Raw genomic sequence first — 23,786 nt, 5'->3', positions numbered from 1 at the left:
CAGCATTCAGAATTGATGCGAAAAAACACACAAAAAGTTTAATGATCACAATAGTCAAAGGGGCAATATGACCTCACATAGCACTTGAGAAATTCAAAAAACCTTATGTTTTCTTCACATTTTTTGTAATAAAAAAATTGAGGAAACAGGTAAATGAAAAAAAATCTCAGGAACAGTTTAAAATCTAAATACAAAGCAAAGAAAAGAAAAAAAATTACTACCCGACGTGAGACTTTGACTTCTTGAGAAAAGGTGTCCAACAACTCGGCAAAAGAAGGCCTGTAAGCTCTCTATGCCAGAATGTGGAGAGGAGGCAAAAGAGGAGATATCATGTGGAGACCAAATATAGTGCTAAAATTAGAGTCCTCTTAAAAGCCCGCCACCTGTTGGGGGCGTTAACGTAGAAAACTAACTTGCAAACATGTAACCTATTTAGCATCTTCTCCAGCAGACCATGGAACGGAAAGAATAAAAGCTATGTAATAAATACTTAGGAGTGATTTCTTTCTGGGATCATTGTGAGTCAAATCATTTTCTTGCCTTAACTCCTCACCTGCTGTCAAAGTTATGTAGAATAACAGATGCCAGGACCTACTTATGACTAAATGAACATACAATGAAAACCGGTTTAGAGAAATTTTCTCATAGTAAATGCCTCAGACAAGTAAAGGTTCAGCTAAGCTTACCACATCTTCCTCATGAGTGATTCTTAGGCACCCTCAATAATCCACACCTTCCTCATCAGCCTCCAGCCCTGTGGCTGCTGTCCCTGTCAGGGTGGCCTGGATGGCTGCCATGCTCCTCTCGCAACAAGATGGACATCAGCCTGCTGTTACCTGACTTGGCCGTGCCGGACCCATTGTGATCAAGGACCAAAGCCTGCTGCCACTGTCCTTATCACTCCCTCCCGGTTTTCTAATTATATTCTAGGCAATCTACAAGGAATTGGTGGCCTTACCGGTTAGGCCGCATAATCAGGCACGTTAGTCATATAACTAGTACTAGATGAGTGACTTGATAAATTCCGCCGACTTTTAGAACATTGCCCCCGCCCTATCTCCAGTGTCCCTATTGTGCTCAACCAAATCTCCTCCAGCAATGACCTCCGTGATTGCAGCCATTTCTGAAAGCCATCGACCTGTCACACTCCAGGGCACTGCTTACAACAATCCATGTAGAAATCAAGATATTCCAGGTGTCCAACACAGGAAGCATGTTGGTCATTTTTCTCACATTTGTACTATATTAGGCTTGTCGATTTGATCCAGCCAAATATCATTTTCTCCCCAAAATTTCTCTTAATTACTCACTTACCTATGAAATAAATAAGTCGATGTAAAACAGTTAAAAGAGCAGGAAAAAAAATAAGAAATCACAGAATTTTTGCTTAAAAAATTTAAAGTATTTTCTAAAATTTCTGTAAACCACCACAGCATATCTGGAAAAGGATATAGATGCCTTAAATTATTAAACAAGCTGAGGTTGAGGGCCTGTTTATTTTACCTGTAGATTCTAAAAAGTTACTTGTAAAATGTGGATTGCAAAAAGCTGGATTGTGAAAAGCTAAAACTGTAAAAGCTGAGACCGTTTGGTATCCTGAATTCTGTATGGGCTAAATGGCAGCTTTTGTAGCTATTTGAAAAATACGAATTTTCAGAATAAAAAGCATGAAAATTAGCAAATGATACATCATTCATATGAATGTACTTTTTTCACCTAAAAATACCCTCTCATGGACAATCTACTCTCTCAGAAAACAAAACATTAGCAAGATTATCACGAAAGGTATTCATTGCGACCAAAACAGGGTTGAGGAGAGGGGAGGGGTTGTGTAATGGAAAAGGTGGGTAAATTCTTTCAAACTCCAGGGGGGCTCTAATATCCTCTATTTTCACAATCCACAAAACCTGGTGGGAGGTGGATTGTGGCCCAAAAGGGGTTGATCATAGGAATCACTTATAAAAACAACCCGTTTGTTTTAGCTTCAGCTTTTGAAATCAGAATCCACAGTCCAAAGCTAAAACAAATAGGGCCTGAGAAGAAGCTAGTAAAGAAGAGGTTTTATTTCCCTTATACTGACATAATATTACAAATAAGATTTTCCACTGGAGCTCATATCACAATTGAGGCGAAGATTTACATTTCAGATCATATGATTAAGACACATCGCAATCGCCGTATTGCATTTCCAGCTCTTAACATCGATCACTTAGATAGTTAGATCCCACTGAGCGTGATCACAATCTTGCGAGGAGTAGCGTAGTCTCGATGTTCACAAAGCCATATACCCTAAAAAGTTAGAATGCTCAAGATCAGGTCCTAAATATAGTGCCCAGATTAATCACCGAGTTTTAGTTGTTGCTAATATTGACAATATATTGTGGTTAGTACTTTCAACACAACATGCTGCATAGCCTTAAATGTCAAGTTCAAATTCAGGTCAAACATATCTAGATAATACATTGAAAACACTAATGCATAGCACTTCACTACATTCTTTATCTGGAATTCACTAAATTTTTTATCTAGAATTCTCATGCATTCCCAATAGACGCTTCTTGAAAACAGAACCTTAAATACTGAGATTAGAGGCAGTTGCAATGGTTACTCTGTAGTACAGAACCAAGTTAGATATTTTCGTGCACCTGCCAAGTTCCCATGTTGAGACGCCCATCGGTGATAGGAATCCTGATGCAATAAGCCAAGTATTACTCATATTCGGAGACATTAGAAGTTATTGGGAGGGACGGAGGGCAGTACACATACGTTAAGGCACAACCAAACATTGATGATTTAATATGTGCTGGCATGTCATCAGGTCCTACAAATGGAACCTGACAATTAGTGAGTGGTCTAATGATGTATAGTACAGTCTCTGCCTGTCAAACAGCCACAGAAACGATGACACAAAGAAGACATTCAATGAATGGAATTTTAGAAAGCAGCTCCAATGTTTGCTACAGTTAACTTTACTCACCAATGCAATGATACGAGGATAGAACAAGCAAGAGTATTTTAAAAAATATATATATTAATAGCAAAGTTAATTGTTCGTACATCCACAAAATAAGAATGCACAATTATATAGTGAAAAACAATATGGTTTTTTTAACAATGTAAAAAAACAATACGGTGACAAGGAACACCAAAGACCAGCCATATGAGGCTTCAAAGAACTAACCCTCTATGGTATGCCTCCATGGAGCAGATGGACCCTGATCATAACAAAAACATGCATTAGGGACCATCTTAGTTATCTCTCCATGAACATAGTCAAAAAAGAAATGGCATGTCATTCACCTCTGGAACAATGCGACTAAGGAATGTTTCAGTGTCAGCCTGGACATCAGAGTCATAGTTCTCATTAATAGTCAGCGAAGCGCTTGTGTGCTGCACTGAGAACATGACCATTTTAGTAAAAACAATGAGAATCATGTACTGAAATATACTCATCAGAGATCCATGCAAACAGCTTAGCTGAAAACTTTTATATCAAATATAATATTAAGTTCCGTTAATACATCTGTTATCGAAGTTTTCTTTTCTTCTCTCTTCTAATTAACAACACCATGTAAATACAACTGAACATAATTTCATTACACCCTAAACTTCTCAATACCAAGATCACGATTCACGGTATAGCACATGAATATACTTTGATGTTTTCCTTTCTATTGTACACTAGCTTTATCCTTCAACAGCACCACACATCTTATGGACAAAATTAGTCAGTGTCACCGATTATAAGTCTCACCTATTGTTCGGGAAAAAAAGTCTCACCAAACATAATTATATTATTATAACTAAACAACCATGGATCTTCAATCACTGATCAAACAAAGCTACCGTACACAAGATAGATATGCACAAAAAACACAAAATTGCATCAGTTATGAATACATATAGTACAATACATACAGAACAGATGCGCCAGGCCGCACTTGAACTCGGCCAGGTCATTCCTTATCTCGTTTATAATCTGCAACAGATGAGAAATAACAATAAGAACAGCATCATCACCGCACCCAACCCAACAGACAACTCAAAGCTGTGGGACGAAAGGGCGGGGCGTGCAGGCCGGAGGCACCTTTGGGGTGATGAGGTGGCAGCCGCGGCGCTGCGGCGGGATGACGACGGTCCTCTGGGCCCACCGGGCAGCCAGGGGACCAGCCGCCGACGGCGCGGAGGAGGAGGCGACCTCGCACCGGACGGCGGCGCGAAAGCCGCGGCGGGGCCGCCCGGAGGTCGAGGAGAAGAAGGCCGGAGCCGCGCTGAGGCGGGGTCGCCCGGAGGCGGAGGAGAAGATGGCCGGAGTCGACGCAAGTGCTGCCGCCTGCATGGTTTGATTGCACGGTGGCGACGGCGGCGGCGGCGACTGGGAGATTCGGGGAGCGGGGAGCACCGCGGCGCAGGCACGAATTTGTGGTGTGCTGCCGCGGTCGTTTCTTGTTCTCAGTTTTTTTTGTGTGGTTTCGACCAATGAATTCTAACTTTGGGTTTTACCAATTTTTATGTGATTTTATCGCTATCAAGGAAATTACGGTTTTAAGTAATAGATGCCAAATTTTTTGTGTGATTTTTAATAGTGAAATCACATATCCTGTACTATAGAAATTACAAAGTTAACCTATCAAGTATTTAAAAATTGGAAAAACTCCAAATCAACCCTGACCTTTGCTTACATCCTCCATTTTCACCATGAAGTATGAACTAGATATTTTCCACCTACACTTTATAGGATTTTTTATTTTAGATTTTTTATATTAATATTTTAAAAACAACAGGTGGAAAATTGAAATTTGAGGAAGTAGCTCCTTTAGCGTGACCAATTTATTAGTGTGACCAAAGTGATCACACTAGCGGCAATCCTGACGCCTTTACATGTGGGGCTAATGTGGCAGCCTTGAGTCGTGCCGTAAGGGTTGGCGTGACTCAGCTGTATACAGAGGGTCGCCTCTGCCCTTCTCTCCTGCACCTCTTCTTCATCCTCTAGCCGCGCGAGCAGAGGCGACAGTCTGCAGTAACGCTGATAAATCCCCCCATTTCTCCACCAATCAAGTCCGATTCAAAGGGGATTTCACGGGGACGTGTCCTAGGAAGGTAGCTCCTCTATTCCCTCTAAGTTTTTTTTAATGTTTTTGGCTTGCATTCTTAGTTCAAGGGTAGTTATGGTTTATGATTTTGCTGATAATGATCTATGAATTTGTACATCTCGGGTTAGATATGAGGTCAAATATCGTGTTATGGGTGTATAGTTACGTATATATAACGTGTAGAATTTGTTGCATGTAATTATTTGAGCATAGAAAATTAAATCATATATGGTTAGGCTTGATGTATATGATCAATGCATGTTTTTCTATATATATGAGTAATTTTGAATTGTTGTGATGAAATGATTAGATGTAGGGATTGAAATGGATTATATATAGACTTTGTACGTGTCATAGCGATGGATATTTTTGCATATGTGAAATGTTTGGATGGTTTGTTTAGATGGATCGGATTGTTTGTGTGTTTTATAGTGGCACGGTTAATGCAAATGGGGGTATTCGTAGTGTTGAATGTAAAAGTGCTTGGTGTATGTAAAATTTATAATGGATTGGTATTCGTGCAGTTGTATGGTATGACTTCCAATTTGTGGCGTAAGCAAAAGTAGGCACACATCGCCTAAAAATATCCTGATGTTAGTTGTAAGAATACCCTCGTTCCTCTCGCTCTCCCCGTCTTGACTTGTGACTGTGGTAAGCCTGTCGCGATTCTTCAGTCGCTACATGAAGATATTGTTGGCCATGCTTTCTGCTTGTGTAAGGATTATCGTGTGAGTGTATATTTGTTATAGTTTATGGTAGAAGTATATGTTATTATTTTTACTGACATGATGTTTTAATAATTTACAGGAGTAGAAAATGTGATGCTTCTTCCAATAGATTGATGGGCCTGAGATGTAGGACCCTAGGGTTATGAAGATGAAACAGTTTAGTCAGTATCCGAAGCCATATGATAAGTTTGTTCGTTGGGTTCCTCATCCACCAAAACTGATGGATAAAGAGAAGTGGGAAATGAGCAAAAGACGTGCAACGGATCCTCTGTTGTGCAACTGTGGGAAGCGAAGCATGCTTTGTGAACCTTCTATAGATCTCCTTACTTCCGTTGTAAAGGAATGACAAAGGTAAAAACTAAGCATAGTTGCTTGTTTACAATTTGAATGGGGTAAAATTAGATGTTATGTAACTTGTATCATGAATTTGAATGCAACACATGGTGCTACTTGTAACTTTTGGCATTTATTGTACGGTCTTGATGATGAATGGATAGAGGAAAAGGATCAAGTGAAGGGGAATATGGTGATAGAATCATGTCATCCAAAAAAGTGCATTTGTAGTGTGAATGTTCGATACGTGATAGTGCCCTTCAACTTGGTGTGAAGTACTACTATGGGTATGTGGTTGGCAAGGACATGATTAGTTTTATGCGTATTATCTATATTTTCTGTTTCGATATCCTATATTGATTGTATCTTGTTAATGGGAGTTCATATGAATTTGTTTTGGAGAATAGAGTACATGGAGATGTTCATAGGAGGAGTACCTTAGTAAAGATAAGGTGAATCATGAGATTGCATGACGGAATAAGCGTCATCGATGGTGCTGTCAAACTATCTGGAGCATCATAAAGAAGACAACTCATGATTTTTACTGAGCTATGTATCCCAGTATGAGAGAAGAGTCATGGACAGTCAAGGAGCAGTGGCTAAGGTAGTACACAAATGGAGACAATGAAGGCTCTTGTTGCTAATTTTTCTGTGCTTGTCACGAATGATGATGATGATGTGTTGCTCAATGATGGGTCGGATGATTAGCATTAGAGGTTAGTTCGATGGGTCGGATGCTTAGTGTCCTATATTCACGTACTATGTTATAAACTATTTGTGAACTTCATGAACAATCACTGTTGATTGTACTATGTGAACCATATGAACTATTTTATTTGCATGTTTGGTTTGTTTATTTGTGTGAACCATATGAACTAAGTGAATGTAGCATAATAGATGGATGCCGATAACAATTCATTAGAAAATGATTATACGTTATGATGGAGAACCTCGCCTACCGCTACGATAAATATGCCAATACAATATAACCAATTAAAATTATATATTGGCTAGAAACAATTTCAAATATTATTTAATAAATTCACAAGAAATATAACAAATAATTCAAGAAAATAGTGAATATTGTGTCACACCAAGGGGATTGGTATGACACTTTGTGTTGCCATGCCACATGAACCCTATTTGCAGCGGCTCACTAGGAGCGAGGGAGTGAGGGAAGGGTCAGCGTGACACAAGCCCCTACCCATTTTGCAGGGGCTCACTAGGAGCTTGAGATAGAGGGAAGGGCCGACGTGATGACATGATGGGTCACGCCAAGCGTCTTGGCGTGACGAACCGATGATAGGCTTACCACTTCGTATGATCCGGTGCAAACACAACTGAGCACCGGAGATTACATCAAACAGAAGTCCAGGAGGATGGGAAATTTATCGATTTCCAAAAGAGATTGCCAGAAGGTCCGGTGACAAGCTGACAAACACGCCGGACCAATTTGAGCAGACTACGGAGTTTTGAACGCCAGATAATCCGATGATGATAAAATTGAACTCGCCGCACGATTTTCAAGAGGTCAGTGAGAGCTTATAGATATCTGAACACCAGATGATCCTCTGAGGAGGAAAAAGATAGCACCAGACCATCCGGTGAAGAGAAAAAGATTTTACTAAACTAAAAAATATCACTGAATCCAAACTTCAAATAAACACACAACAAAAACACATGTTTAGACCAGATTTGAGTGGAGACCTTATCCTCTCAATCGCTCATTTGAAAATATTTGCCCAAAAAGACTCAAGAAAATAGTTTACGCAATAGACAATAAGAACCAATAAGCCTAAGTAGTGGAATCCACAAAATACCATTGACAAGAATAGCATAATACATATAGTCCACACAAAAACATATAGTTCAAAAACAACACATCCATCTTAATACATATAGTCCACACAAAACATTGCACAAATGATATTGTTCAATAGCACAAGCAACACGACGAAACTAAAGTATCAACATATTGTTCAAGTACCGTACACATAACATTGTTCACAACTCAGCCCTGTGGTGTGTATGGCTTTTTCTTTCTCCAATTACCGCCTGGGTTAGTAGCAAGGATATTGGTTGTCCCAATGTCGGTCTTGTCACATACACGCCATGGCTTCTGTGAAGGCTGTGTAGGTGGAGGAGCGCCTGCGAGGTGTGAGCTCTCGATCTCATCGACCCCGTAGGATGTGTCGTCACCCTCCGAGTTGTCTTCTTCACTCTGGTGGGTTCCTCACATCAGGCCTTACCTTTCCCATATGCAACCGCTCCTAAGGATGTAGAGGCAGTCCTTGAGCTAGTGCGCAACGCCATGCTAGAAACACTAGTACTGAGTCAAATACTCAACAGGCTCTACTTCCTGGCTAATACAACCTGGCACATCTTGAACTGATAACGTTAAGCTTCCCTCCATAGCCACATCAACTACAACCTCCGCGCAACAAACTTGAGAACCATTCACACAATCATTGTACAATTTCCAATGATTCTCCGATGCTAACTCCATGAATACATAGTGAGCCCTCCCACCCTGACTGGCATCAAAACTTCCGCGTACGGTTAATCACATGCATCAATATCAACATTCATAATTGACCTAACCCGAGCAACAATTCATTAAAGCAAGGCAGGTTCCTAAATTTCAACACTTGCTCCCTCATCTTATCGAACTCCCCATTTACATTAACCATGCCACCAAAAAACACACGAACAATCTGGTCCATCTACACAAACCATCTAAATATTTCACATATGCCTTCCAAATTATTCATATATATAAAAAAAAATCCGTCCTATATAGCCCTAAACATGTAACATTTCAATGCCTACACCTATCCATTTCATCACAATGATTCATATGCCATGTCAAAACGTAGCGTTATACAACAACATCCTTCTATCATACATATTTGCTACTCCAAATATATTGCATACAACAAAATCTGCACGTTACACATGCGTAACAATATATCTATAGCATGATATTTGACATCTGATCTACCCCGAAACATACTAATTTTATAGATCATTAACTCCAATTTTTTAAACACTAACCACCATTCAACTACAAATGTAAACCAAAATAAATGAAGAAACTTGGAGGGAATGGAGGAGTTACCTTCCTATGCAGTTCCCTACAAAATCGTCTTCGATTTGAGCCCAAAAATGACATATTTGGTGGAGGAATGAGGTTGGGGTGGGGGGAGAGGCGGCGGGTTGTGGCTCGGGCTCGAGGAAGAAGAAAGGGAGAAGGAGAGGAGGGCAGCCGTCACGACGCTCTGTATACCCCTGTGTCGCACCAAAAATGTTGGTATGATAGGCGGTCGTATCAACCTCTCTGGCGTGACTGAGGGGTGCTACGTCGGCCCCACGTGTAAAGGCACCGGGGCAGACGTCAGCATGGTCACCTTGGTCATACCAAATGAGTTGGTGTGACTAAGTTGGTGAGTCACGCTATTTTCTTTGACGTGACAAAATGGACTAGTTTCTAAAAATTTAATGTCCCACGTGCTGTTATTAAAATATTAGGTAAAATAAAAATTCTATTGTACAATACCACTCAAATAACAACCTAACTGACTTTTTAGGGTAGTTTTGCCTACATAACAGATATGTATAGAGCAGTTTTGCCATGTGGGTATGTTGGCCAACTGATTTAGTGTAGCTCACTATCCACATACACAAATGTGATCGTGCAAATCCTAGTTCCACATATCATTCTCCCGCCAAAGGATAAGGGAAGCAATATGATTGAGCCAAGACATCGCGAAACCACTTAACGTAAAAATAAAAATAAAAATAAGATTAAGAAACATGTCAGTCCTTATGGCAAAAAAACACACGCAAATATGTCACATAGGCAAAATCACCATCCAACACTGGTTATGGTGTTATTTTGGATGATATTTTAATATTTAGGACTGATTTTATAGTTTATAGTAAAATTTAAAGATCAAAGCAAAGTTCAGGGGTGATTTGCAGTTTTCCCGACATAATTTACAAAGTTGAAAGTTTATAAAAGGAAGGGTCTTTCAGCTTTGGGGTGATTACAATGTTTTTTTTTTTGTCATCTGCCATGTTTGAAACTAAATACGTGTTTTCTGGTTCACATGTTTTTTTTTTTGCATCCTTTACTAAGCTCAGTTTAGAAAATATATATGAGCAAAGAGTCCTCCTTTTTTTTTCTCACACATTCTAAATTTCAAACATCTGAAATTTAGGAAATGTGTTCATGTGACGGTTTTTGGCAGCCGGTGGCGGGGTTAGGGTTAGGATTATGGTTTTCGAGATTTAGGTTCTTTTATGGCTACCAGACTTATAGAAGGTCAGGGGAAGCAAGTCGACTTGACACAAGAGGCGAGCGTAGGGGCGGGATGGTGAAGGATGACCAATGGACAGGATCGAAACAGGGGCAAACCGAGATGAGAGGTTAACGAGGGAGGGGCGGTAGCTGTGGATCCAACGACGGGGTCATCGCTGGAGATGGCCGGAGGAGGGTGGAGGCGGGGGAGCAAGCCGGTGTCAAGCGCGGGCACGAACATGTGCGGCATGAGGTTGAAGACAGCTCACGGCCGTCACCTAGAAAAAAATCAAGCATGTGAAAAAAGCTTTTTTCCTCAAAATTACACGAACTCAACTAATGTTTAATTGGCAATATATCCTAATATTTTATCATGATACAACTATAGTAGCTGCATCAAAATGTTTTCTTTTAACTATAGTAACAACTTTGATACTGCGCACATGTAAATGGCTTCAAGAATTTTTGTAGTTGTTATAGCTAATTATGTCTCTTGGAACTCTTACCCTTACGCTATCTTTAAATATTTTCTCTTCATTTCGTTTTTTTTTTCTTATTCTCTTTTTTATTCTCATTTTTTTTCTTATCTCTAGCAAAAAAAAAATTGAAAGAATTCGTAAAGTGAAAAAAGAGAATAACATTGAGAATCATTTTATAAAGTAAACTATGAAAAAAAACGTTAGAATGTTGAAAAAAATAAAAATCTCTTCGTAAAAAAAATATGACATGTGAAAGGAATCTGTTAGAGATGATCAAACCATGTTGCAAGCAACAATTATTCAGTCCTTCTCAGCACTTTTTCCTTTTTTTTTCTTTTGGAATTCTTAATTTGCTCTCGCAACAAAAAAAATTGATCTGTTTCAAAAAAGTTATTCTGAAATCGTCCCAATTTGTCGGAGCTCTCCGCATTCCCAAGCAAAGAATCACGCTCCAGAACCCATGGCCGGCGACCGCCCCGAAACCCACACCACACACGACAAAAATGCAGGTGCTCCTGCTCTCCCCGGCGCCGCCCCTCCCGACGCTGAGGCGGCGGTCGCTGCCTTCTGTCGTCGCACCGCCTCCGGCACCGCGCGTCGTCGCTCCTTGCCGCGCGGCCGCCATCGGTGGCACCTCATCCCTGACATGTTATTTACTCTGCATGCTATGATTTCTAAGTTTTAGCCAATTGGTGTTTACCTTTCCTTTTCGCAGGTTAGCAAAAAACTAGAGAAAACAGCACGGTATTTTAAGAGTTTGGATACCCTGGGATTTTGGTCTCAGTTGATGTTTACGACTGTTTCGGCTGGAATATTGTCATACTCTGCAGTTGCGACAGGGAATGCAACAGCTCCCTTTACACTCGGTGCAACTGCACTTGGTATTGTTGTGGCTTTTATCTCTGTATTCCGGTCATTTGGTTATATCCGCCTTTCTGAAAGGCTTAGAAGGACAGCAAACGAACCTGCTAAGGTACTCCCATCGCCTAAAATAATTGTACCACTGCAGTATCATTTTTCTTTGTTAAACAAAATATTGCTCCTATCACACCCATCAACACACATTAGTTGTAGCTATTTGACCTATTTTCAATAAATTTGCTTGAAGTTAAATTGCTGGAATGGAATTCTGTTTCAAATTAAATCAGAATTGGAATCAAACTCCAAAAACCAATTCTGTTTAGTAGGAGCCAAACGGGGCCTAATAATATTTGGTATTCTTTTGCTTCTGTGTGGTGTTATTGCTGAACTGATTCTAACATGCTTCTGAGCCAGAACTAAAATCGATCGCTCCTTTTCCAGGCACCTCCTCGCACTGATGTGGTTAAGAATCTTAGAAATGGTATCGTGCTTAATGTTCTTGGAATGGGTGCTGCAGTTCGTGGCATGTGCTTTAGTAGCAAAAGCTCTCACTACCTCCTCAGTTCCCTATTATCAGGGAATACCCACTGGCCAGAGTCCTGTACTTGCTTTAGACGTTTTTCTCGTTCAGGTATGTCATTGTTTACTTTCCAGTTGATCGTTTGCTTTCTAGTTCATAGTGAGAATAGCTTCTGTGGGTATTTTCTGCTTCAAACTTCCAGAGTAGTCTGCTTAATTTATAGAACGGCATTTTATTCTGTGGTGTTCAAAATAACGTGCATATAAAACATATTGGAACATGCTAATTCAGGAGAGCTGACAATCAGGAAATAACGCGCATATCAAGCATATTGGAACATGCTAGGTCAGGAGAGCTGACAGTCATTAATCAAATCGTATAGTATGATAATCTCTTATAGTCACTGTCTAATAAAAATCCTAAAGAAAGTCTTAGAGTCATTCCGAACATCACCTAATCAAGAAGGGCCACTTACATATTCTTCAATTTATGTTGGACATGTTGATTTTACCATGAGCATTTTCTTGGGCTATCGAGCTCACTGGAGCTACTGCGGTTTGTGACGTTGCCTCAAGCTGAAGCTGCCCCCAGTCCCTAAACAGACATGAGCCATATCACGGTCATGTCCTCCAGGCCCTTGTTCATCTGCTCCAGTTTTCTGTTGTTTTGGATTGCATTACGGTGCATCTTTTTGTGCATGCATTTATGCATGGATCTCTTTTTCTTTTGGACTGTGATTTTTAGTCGATCTTGCTGCCTTGGCTTTTCAAAGTTGGCGTGGCAAGTTCCAAAACATGTGAGACTGACCTGAGGCTCTTCATCAATGACCTCACGCTCAGCATCAAAATGCGTATAAATATGTTTTACGTACATTCAAGCATATGACAAAGACATGTGCAAGACAATGTAAAAATAAGCTTTTCATTTCTTTTGCAACTATAGATGATCGTTTGTTACATTCAACTCTGCATATGTTGAAAAAAAATACACAATTGATACAGCAAGTCACTATGTCTGCCTGAGGCATGTGAAACCCATATATTCCCTATGTGATATCTGTACAGGACGAACCAAAACAAAGCGCCGAACCAAGGCTGAAAAGATGTACGAAACAAACAATGCACGCCCCTTCCTAAGTCTTGAAGAACGAGAAACTCCAGTCAGTGCCTCAGACTCTTCATATAAGTGTAACAGATCGCCCAGAACCAGGAGGTGCACCAAGCTGTATTAACACTGACTGTACCTAGGCCAAACAAATAACTCGTCAAACTCTTGCTGTTCTCATGATCCGAAGTGGCTTGATTAGCGCATCAAGATTATCAGCCTGAATCTTGAGATTCCCTGAGTCCAATTCCATCAGCTGTATGTCATCCGAAGCATCCATGTCTGCAACACTATCGATATCAGCACCAAGGTCAATGAAGTCAGCTAAGTGCCCACCAGAGACATGTTCCTGTTTCTGCCGCTCTTCTTCCTCTAAAGAACCTGTCCTTGCCTCACTGTCATGGCCAATGCTTGTGTCAAAATACCGTCCCCAACCGTTGTTTTGGAGGGTGTCTACTCTGCTTCTCTTGGATTTGATTTTCTTCTTGGGGTGATGAAGCTTGCATCTTGATTGTTGTGGGCACTCTCCTGTCGCCTCAAAGACAGGGCATACATAACTGTGCTTTTTATGACACTGTTTGTAATAGAGATTGTTTCAAGTCCATGAACAGATTAGTAATCTTAATTCAGAACATGTAAAAGGTTCAGCTAAAGCCCCAAAGTCAAAAGTTGAACAAGCCCCAGAAAAAAAAGCTTACTCTACTTGCACAGTCTTTCTCTATCATAAATCAACACTAAACTACGTTAGATGAGCTGCAACGATGGAACTGAACATATGTGGATATTTTAACAATCGTTTTTATTCCTTAAAACCTAATATGTCAGATCAATATCCATACAACGGAAGAAAACATCAGTCTTCATACATTGGTTCTTTTTGACACAAAATGTTGTTCACACTAAGTGGAAAAAATAGCTTTATGCTATATCCATTCAGAAATAATTATTCAAAAAATCACTTCCCTCATAGTGGTTGCTGTCAGATCATACACAACCGAAACAAAAGGCAACCGTTCCATATCACAGCACAGTCCAAACCAAGGAGAACACAACAGAAAAGATTCCCTGGTCTGAATGCTTTATTTGCGAACCTGATAGTGTTCAGTAAACACCTTATTGGGGGTGTTTGGAAAAGGGGGTTGCTTTTTAAACTTTTGCGATTTAGTTCAGTTTGAACTGAGTCCTAGGTATTTGGATCTAAATAAATACCGCTATCCAAACAGCCCTTAGCGATTCCACTACTAATGTCGCCACCAAGATTCCAACAACAAAGTCCTAGGGTACTGGTTTCATGCAAAGAAATAAAATTTTGGATAAAGGAATTATTTGTTGACAAGCTCCAACTGCGCCCAAGGTTTCTCAGTTTCTGACAACTCCTAGGGTACTGGTTTCATGCAATGAAATAAAATTTTGGATAAAGGAATTATTTGTTGACAACCTCCAACTGCGCCCAAAGTTTCTCAGTTTCTGACAACTCCCGCAGAATATTTCATACTTTATCCTCTTGTGAAACGGCGGACCAACCCCACTTGGAACACCAGCAAACATGCATCTACCTACTTTCCAATTTAAGGTAATGGCGTGGAAACAAAATTCAGGAAGATGAGTAGATTCCTAGTAATATCATAAATACCTCATCGCCATCAGCACAATATCCCTTCAAAAAACCTTCACAAACAGGTGCATTCGAGTTTACTTTCACATGCCTATAGGGACAGGCTATGTTGGTGCAGAGCCCTGTTACCAAGCCAAACATATATGTAAGAAAAAAATATTTGCAAAAGGAAAGTTAAAAAGGGGTGCAATGACACTGAAATGAATCACCTCGCAGAAAGTAAGAACAATCTGGCATTCTTTCTGGAAGGACCTGCAGGACAGATTCTCACAATGATTTTGTTTTTTTTTTGGTCAAAAGCATGATCAACAGTAGAATCAAGAAGAAAGATCTTACCTTGTGAGTCAGTTTGCAACTAGTATTAGAACACAAGCCTTTAAGAAATTTAGTACAGATAGCCACTTTAGCTCGGTCATGAATATAAGGACACTTGCCCCCAGATTTTTTACACTCGCCAAAGCGAGTGAAGAATTGGCAGTATTGCTGTTTCTTCGCCAAGCGTGATCTAACCGTATGCAAACTCCATCGAACTTTCTCACTTGCTAGCATGCGGATTACTTTCTTTGGATTCCTGACCAGTTGGTTACCCTTGTTAACGCGAACATATCTGCTTAAAATGACAAGTAGTAAACAAGACACCATGATTATTATTTTTCTTTAAGATGAGCCATCATGCAAGCAGTAGCATGGTGAAAAACATACTCATTGCAAACCCTTGAATCTGAAGATGCTTGGTCGTTATTTCTTAAGTGATTGGCAGCAACAGGTCCAGGGTGATCTGAAAATTTTGGCAATCATGAAGTATCAGTGAAAACAATACAAATAACAAATCTGGTGAGCAAATGAACAATCAGATATGACGATCAGGAGGCTAGATACTGATCACTCTAAGAAAGGCAGTTCAGAGTAATGTGTTCCGCATGGAAAGGTTTTATTCAGTGACTAAAACTGGGGAAACCTGTTTGTCTAATAGGTATACCCATCGGAAGTTATAAATAATTAATCAACCATGGTTCTGAAACTAGGCTTGCAAAGAGTATGTCTCGTGTGGTACGCAACACAAATTGAAATATACATCCAGTACGTCAGTGACTCATTAAATTTTTAAGGCGGAGGAGCTTGGAAGTTATAGAAAAAGGAACAATTGCATAGTACGGAAGTGGTCAGTTGTGAATCTCGGGTGCATATGTTTTTAGCAATTCAACCATCCCAAGATAGTGGCAAAAAAAGATTGAACCATATCTGATAAACAACTTAAAGCATTACTATTTCTTCCTTTGTTACGGAGAGACTGTCGCTTTCTCTTCTCTCTTCTCTTTCTTTCAACTTCAGCAATTGCCCGCGTAGCTTCCTGCAATCCAGATTTCAATTTGTACTAGTCTGATCAAGGAAAACTAGTGCAACGTAGCAGCTCTATAAACTATGCAGAATAATGTGCTCATAGTTTCAAAGTACAGAGATAATCAAAGGGTATCGATTCTAAAAAATTAAGATTTAACAAGTGAAACCAGGAATCCAAAAGCCGGTCGTGTAGCTGTTCTACTGACTCTCCTGGTAGTCTAATAAAGTAAACTCTACTGGCTGTTTAATAAAGTAAACTCTCCAAAACAGGGAACGATCAAGAATCATCATTTACATTCGAGATTAGCCAACAAACTTCAATTAGAAACTTTGATAGCAAAAAAAGTTCGACAGGCTATATTTACTATTTTTTTTTCAAATTACAATTCTTGTCTGAATATAATGGTACGATGAATAAATCACAAGGACACTAGATATGAAGAATCAGGAAGAACATGCATCTTTGAATTCAGTACCTCATTAACCTTTTGAGAACCTTTCTCAAGAGACCTTGACCATTTCAAACTTGATCCACCTATGCTTAACACCCCAGATTTTCGTAGAGAGAATCCATTAGTAGAGACAGTATAAACCATACCTCTCTTCCTTGTTTGCAATAGTTTTCTGAAAAATGATAAGGGATCAAGGTTTACCATAAACAAATTGAATGGACCGATTCAATAGAGAAGAGGGAAAAGATCAGACCAGTCTTCTATTGATTACCTGACTATCCCTAAGCAGCTTGTGTTCACCGATGGGGAGTAACTGCTTCTAATGTTCTGGCACAGCACTTTTCTTTTCCATGGAAGCATACGCGGGAAGACCTTCATATGACTAGTTCCCACAAAAGGTTTTTTCTGTGGATGTTGTCCACTAAGTGTCCACACGTGAGAGAAACTTCCCACAGTACTTAATGTCTGAAGAGCTGCATTTAGAAAAGTTTATGCAAATGATAGTTCAAACGAAATAGCATTGCTTTATTATTCCAGTACCAGTCTGCATGCCCTCAAAAGGCAGGTCAAGGTCAAGAGACCCCAAAAAACAAAAAGAATAAACAAGGAGATAACAAATTAGATTAATAATCTACACAAAAGTTAAACAAAAGGACTGATCGATTCTTATAAGCAAAATGTGAAGTCATCATTAATGAAGCAGGGGAAAGGTGATCATTCCTAGAGTTTCAGGGGGTGAAGGGTGGGATACTAAGAGGAAAGGACTTCTATAACCAGAATTTCCTAGTTTGGTGGCCATTTTAATCAGATTAACTTGTAGTTCTCAATCCTTCAATTTGTTAAAGTTACTTACGCTGATGAAGTTAGTTGTAATAAACAAAAAGACAAGTAGAACCACTTGCATGATAGATGTGAAATACATTATTATGTAATTTCCGGTCAAAATTCCAATGTACTAGAAATGTTGACATTTTAATTAAACAGCAGTTACTCAAGAAAGTACAAAGAACAGATATTTTATATAACATGTTACCTTTACGTGGTCTGTCCTTGGCCGCAGTGATGCTAGCAAACGTTAGAACTTTATTCTCACCTGAGTTTAAGTTCTCAGCCTGAGTCATATCTTTCGCACTTGGAACATCAGACGAGGAGGAACCCAAAATAATCTGATTTTTCCTTTTCTTAAAACAGAGATCAGATGTTGTGGATGGCTGCAGCGAATGAACCTTATCCATCGAACTGTTAATCGGGTCACCAGGTTGTTGCCCCTGTGCAGCAACTAGTTGATTTGACTTTTGTCTGACATAAACCACTTTACAAGCATCCAGGGATTCAGATTTCTGCATGCCAATAACACCTGGGTTATCAACTCCTAAATTAACCTGCCCATTAGAATCTTCCTTTTCGGTTTCAAGAACCTTCTGCGTCTGCAATGTCTGAGACAATGGCTCTGAAAGGTTTGTAGTGCAATTGATGGATTTGGTGTAAAGTGGCAAAGGGGGAGTCTTCGGTCTCTCAACTGCAATATTAGAATGTGCTACAGCATCATTTGAATCAACTTTCCTGACAAAGTTCAAGCTTCTCCTCATAACAGGCTTACTCAACTTATTTTGAGCATCCAGACTAGAAGAATGAGGATGATTTCCGGTGGCTGGATTTCTAATGAGGGCATTACCCTTGCGGATATAAGAGTTTTGAGCTTTAGCATTCTTCTTCAGTGGTAGTTTATGGGTCAATCCTGAAGGCTGTGAAGCATGCAAAGATGAAGTAGAAGGTGACACGTTGTCACGATGCCATGTTCTGTGCCTTGCATTCTGGGTTAAGCGAGGGGCCTCTCGGGATGAACTGGGCAAAGCCACCTGCTTAGTAGGTACCTTGGTAACTGTGGAGCTTGTAATATTCATCCTGGGAGGAGATTTTACTGTGGAGTTTACTACTGAATCTGACACTGCCTTCCTGTTATCCTCCTTTGGTCCTAATAACTTGTCTGAAGAACTAACAGAAAGTAGAGTGGATTTGCATGGTTGATGTTCTCTTTTAGTTTCTGACACAATGGCTTCAACCCAAGAAGATAACAAGTCAGGCTTTGTGCCTGATTCAACCACAGGATCCTCAGTATTACTGTGAAACGTATGATCTGGATCAACATATACCTGAGAAGAAGCTAACTCTCCAGCTGTCGCACCAGCAGATTGTGAAGGTAAGAGAATGTGTTTATTAGTGGTATCTACAGGTTTATCCATCGTGGGATAGCTATATTGATCTAAAACATCTACAGAACTAACAGAGGAGCCTGGGAGAACAATCTCACTCTCATTACCAACCCCTTCGGGTGCCAACAAGTTGGATTGAGGCATATTACTACCACATAGCTTAAGGCTCTGATCCTGACCAAGGAAAGCACCAATACTCCCACGATGGTCCATATCTGGAATATTATCATGAGCCTGACTAACGGAAGTACATTCATCCACAATCTGGTCCAAACCAAACCTATCCATACTAATAGTAGCATCATTATTCACATAGTTGACTGCCAGTGGTAAAGTCAACCAGTTCCGAACACCTGCATTGATCAAATCATTGCCAGATTCACCTTTTCTTTTGTTGATATTACCGAAATCCGTCACTGACACAACATCCAATCCTTGGTTTCCTTCTATTAGCTTATGGTTTTCCTCAGGCTGTCCCTCACTCTCTGCACTACTGAAATAGATATTATTACCAAGGGTCAAAGCTGTAGGAACAGAGTGCTCACTATTACCAGATACATATGGAGAATCATGAGAATGTAACAAGGATAAATTATCAGGAGATAGATGGGCTCTATGAAGATGCATCAGTTCTGCTGCTTGAGATACACTGATCTTTCGAACATCATTATTCAAAACAACAGCACCAGATGAATCCTCCATAGGATCACCATCCAGCGGCACAATTCTGCTGTCTACATTTCTGGATAATGGCAGATCCGTGAATTCCATATCTGCAACTTCCAGGTGCAAGTCTGTCTTATCTAAAGCGGTTTTCTCATCATGGAGAAGCTCTTGCGTGCAACTATCATCAGTTCCACCAGCTACAACAGATTCTGGAGTATGCACAGAATTATCTAAAGGGCCAACATGTGTTTCATTTGACTCCATGGGGCTCTTACCCACGTCACTCCCAACAAACATATTGATAAAAACTTCAGCTGTATTAGGAGCTTCTACATGCTGTATTGTTTTAGAAGCACTTGAATCAATGGGCATCTGCCTCTCTTTGTTCTGAATATTCACTTCCAGTGTATTAGGAGCCTTCTCATGGTGTGTCACAGATGTAGCAGCTTCGTGGGATTCCATGGGTGTTCTGCACTCTTTCTCCTGGATATCTTCATTGACACTAACTTCCAATCTATTGGGAGCATTCACATGGTGTGTCCCAGAAGCATTAGGCTTACTTAGTTCCATGGGGATTCTGCCCTCTTTATCCTGGATGTCTTCATGGACACTATTTTCCATAGTATTAAGGGATCCCCAAGAGCTAACAGATACTATATCCATGTCCCTTGTATTGTTCAGCGTATTACCTTCTTCCTTACAGGCACCCTGAGTTGCACTGGGTTCAGCTATCTTGGGAGCTTCCACAAAGTCGGCTAAAGAAGCAACACACATTTCATTTGAACCCATCAAAATAATACTCTCTTTTCTGTGAACATCCTTGCACGCAGGCATGCTAACTTCAGCTGTACTAGGACTTCTAAAGGAATTGTTTACAGCGAGATCACCTTCTTCATTTGAACCAATCAATATATTACTATCTTCCTTCCTGCCATTCTCACTTCTACAAACTCGTCTCCTATCATCCTTAATTCCATCCCCGCAGACAGCACTATTTTCCATGATGGAAACATCACACTTATGCAATTTCACTGCATCGGGCATTCTTGGGGAATTACTTGCAACTACAATGTTCACTGCACCCGAAACAGACATGCCCTCTTCCTTATGAGAATTGCCATTCTCAGACACAAGAGCAGCATTTTTACCACCTAAATCCATGGAACCCCTATCCTCTTCTTTCCCGGGATGCTCACTCCCAGTTGTATCAAGTACTTTAGTAGAGTCAATGACTGAAGCAGCATTACTGTCACCTGAACTCATGAAGCTTTTATCCTCTTTTTCAGGATGTTGACTCCCGCTAACACTTGTTGTATCAAGAATATCTGTGCATTCAATAGCTGAAGTAGCACTGCTTTTGCTCAGATTCATCAAGTCGTCATTTTGTTCCTTATCGACCTCCACACTACTACCAACTCCAGCTGTATCACTAGTGCTGACCAAATTGTGTGCAGAAATAACATCCTTTTCTGTGATCTCACCTTCTTCTTTCTCACAAACATTTGCATTAGCAACAATACTATCCTTCTTGTCTAAAACAATTGAAGTACCCGTTTGTTTATCTTTGCCATTGATCTTCCTAACAATCTTCTTGATGACTATTTTTTTCACTTTCTTCACACCAGTCCCAGGACAAGCAGTCGAAAACACACTTCCACTAGTGGAACCTGCTACATTATTCTGAACCATAACAGGCTTCCCGGTAACCTTTTTGATAGCCCTTTCTTTTTCCTTGGACTCTGGAGAAGGCTTCACAAGCACCGAGGCCAACACCTTCTCATTTTTCTTTCCAGTACTCTTCTTCATTCCTGCACTATCACTACTATCCTTACAATCAGCATTCTTCGCCTTGCAATCCAGAGAAACCACACTGGTCAATTCCTTTGCAGACCCAGTGTTCTTTGTCTTGCTTGGTGAAATATGCACCTCCTTTGGCGGCTGTCGTGGTGAAGACGGTGCATATGCTGAGGGGTTCTCCTCTATCCGCTGCCACACAGACACTCTCGCCGGGGCGCTCTTTTGCGGGGGGCGCCTCAGATACCCACTATCCATGGAGTGAGGTGAGCCAGGCAGCATAGTCGATGCGGACGTCGGTATCTTCCTGTTACCCTTACTGTCGCTGTGCATCATGAAGCCCTCATGCCTGCTGTAACCCGGATTGGTGGCTGTCCTACCTACAAAACTGTCATCCGGAGTGTAGCTGGTGTGAAGATGCTGCCTCTGGCGGCGGGGAGGTGGATCAGAGCTGGAGGTGCTCTCAAGGTCACCAGTGTCATGCATGGCGCAGCGGTGCCTCTTCCGCAATTCAGGCGGTGATAACCGGTGCTGGAGGGCGGCGTAGCGGCGCCTATCCTCCTCAGCCTCCTCCCACGGGAGCTGTGGTAGCTGCTGATGGTGCTGCTGCAGCGGCGGATGGTAGTGGTGGCTGGGGACGCGGCGGATCTCGTCGGCGGCGCGGAAGTCGTCGCCGCCGTGACGCTGCTGGTGGTATAGGTCGTGGAGAGGGGGATTGTGGTATGGCGGCGGGGAGTAGATTTCCGGTGGGGCGCGGAGCGGGAGGGCGGTGTACTGGGGGCCGTCGTGGCGGTGGTGCGGTGGGGAAGGTGGCGGGGGCAGCGGCGGGGGCTGGACGCGCGGGAGGTGGTGGTGATGCTGGTGCTGGTGGTCGGAAGGGAGGTACTGGATCGGGTGGGAGCCCATGTCGTACCTGGACCGCGTGAGGGCAGCGCCGCCGCCGACACCGCCGGCCAAGTGGTGGCGGTGCTGGTCGGGGTAGTGGTGGCGGTGCTGATCCGGGCAGTGGTGGCCGGGGTGGGCGCGGCGGTGGTGCAGGTGTTCGAAGGGCGGGTGCGGATCCATGCCGGTCGCCGCTCGACGAACTGGCGAGGAGAGGAAGGGTTCGATTGGTTCGGGCTCGGTGAATTGCAGTTCCGATTCGGCGGCGGGGCGTTCTAGGGTTGGAGGAGGTGGGAACCGCGTGCAGCGTTGGTGGTTGGGGGTGGGCGGCGGCGGCTGCTCTGCTTGCCTTGCCCAGCCGGCGACGGCAGCTGGAGCGCGATCGGCCGGCTGCGCTGCGCGTGGCGCGGTGCGGGAATCCGTGGCTGCCGCCGGTCGATTTTGCCGTATTGGCTTTGGCTGCCTGGATGGAATTCTCGCAGCGTGACCGACGGGCGTGCCCCTTTTGGTGCGGGGAAAGCGCGAGCTGCTGTGACGTTTGGGTCACCCGAGGAGGCGCCGGCCGGTACGAGTCAAGCCTGGTTGGTGGTGAGCAACGTGGCAAGAGTAGGCCAACACATTTTCTGTAGTCATGCCAACAGAGTTCTCTCGGACTGTACGTGGGGTTGTTTGTATGGTGGCTAATACAGCTACGTCAAATGTTTTTAGAAAATTCTACGTCAAAATTTAGCCGCTACACAAAACAGATTAGGCGCCTCCAACTAGACTCAGGGTTTGAAAAATTCGTCAGTTACCGATCGATAATTGTAATTACTGATCTTACCGATCCGGAAAAAAAATAAAAACTAAAAAAAATAGACAATTCTAAGATCTTATATAAAAAAATTAAAAATAATATCGTTTGAATCATATTTTATAAGAAGAAAGTTTGAAAAAAGAAAAAAAATTAAAACGTACAGCTCATTTATTAACTTATGTCAAAAAAAAGCTTAACATGTAAATATATATTTTTCTTTTAGGATGTATCTTAAGAGAATATTTAAAATTAGTTTCACTTCATTTAGAGTTTCATTAATTTCTCCATAATTTTTACAAAATTCACCAGCAGAAAGTGAACATATTAATAAACAACACTGTAATTAACCTTTTCATATTTACCATTATTTTTCCTACATAATTCTAAGACCTTTTGTGAAAAAAATCAAAAATAATATCATTTGCATCATATTTTATGGAGAGGAAGTTTGGAGAAAAAATAAAAAGCGTGCATCTCATTTAGTAGTGTTCACGTTAAGCAAAATATTAACATGCAAAAACATATTTTTTATGTGTAGGGTGTACCTTAAGAGGATGTATAAAATTAGTTTCACTTTATTTAGAGTTTTATTAATTTCTTTATGATTTT

The 23,786-nt window shown here is 41.2% G+C and overlaps 2 protein-coding genes and 1 pseudogene across 3 annotated transcripts; 1 reads left to right on the top strand and 2 right to left on the bottom strand.

The window, feature by feature from the left end:
* Window positions 1–2,045: 2,045 nt before the first annotated feature.
* Window positions 2,046–4,485, bottom strand: LOC133883470 (uncharacterized). Its single transcript, XM_062322805.1, has 7 exons — window positions 4,088–4,485; window positions 3,919–3,979; window positions 3,301–3,395; window positions 3,182–3,215; window positions 2,767–2,821; window positions 2,646–2,688; window positions 2,046–2,289 (listed from the first exon to the last, which is right to left on the bottom strand). Exons 1-7 carry the CDS (start codon window positions 4,337–4,339, stop codon window positions 2,218–2,220), a joined length of 612 nt encoding a protein of 203 aa, XP_062178789.1. The 5' UTR covers window positions 4,340–4,485; the 3' UTR covers window positions 2,046–2,217.
* A 6,891-nt stretch (window positions 4,486–11,376) lies between these two features.
* On the top strand, window positions 11,377–13,144 carry LOC133883339 (protein TIC 21, chloroplastic-like; annotated as a pseudogene).
* A 77-nt stretch (window positions 13,145–13,221) lies between these two features.
* Window positions 13,222–22,909, bottom strand: LOC133883338 (uncharacterized). 2 transcript variants are annotated; one of them, XM_062322634.1, is made up of 9 exons: window positions 17,860–22,909; window positions 17,098–17,299; window positions 16,851–16,998; window positions 16,300–16,384; window positions 15,736–15,811; window positions 15,370–15,640; window positions 15,243–15,285; window positions 15,052–15,155; window positions 13,222–13,992 (listed from the first exon to the last, which is right to left on the bottom strand). In XM_062322634.1, the coding sequence occupies exons 1-9, from the start codon at window positions 22,562–22,564 to the stop codon at window positions 13,579–13,581; spliced, it is 6,048 nt and encodes a 2,015-aa protein (XP_062178618.1). In that variant the 5' UTR covers window positions 22,565–22,909; the 3' UTR covers window positions 13,222–13,578. The 2 variants fall into 2 exon arrangements, with proteins under 2 accessions (XP_062178618.1, XP_062178619.1); XM_062322635.1 differs by having other exon boundaries at window positions 17,920–22,909.
* Between the last annotated feature and the right edge of the window lie 877 nt (window positions 22,910–23,786).

This window comes from Phragmites australis, chromosome 10, assembly GCF_958298935.1.
Source record: "Phragmites australis chromosome 10, lpPhrAust1.1, whole genome shotgun sequence".
Taxonomy (NCBI): Eukaryota; Viridiplantae; Streptophyta; class Magnoliopsida; order Poales; family Poaceae; genus Phragmites; species Phragmites australis.
This window is presented reverse-complemented; position numbering and strand designations above follow the sequence as displayed.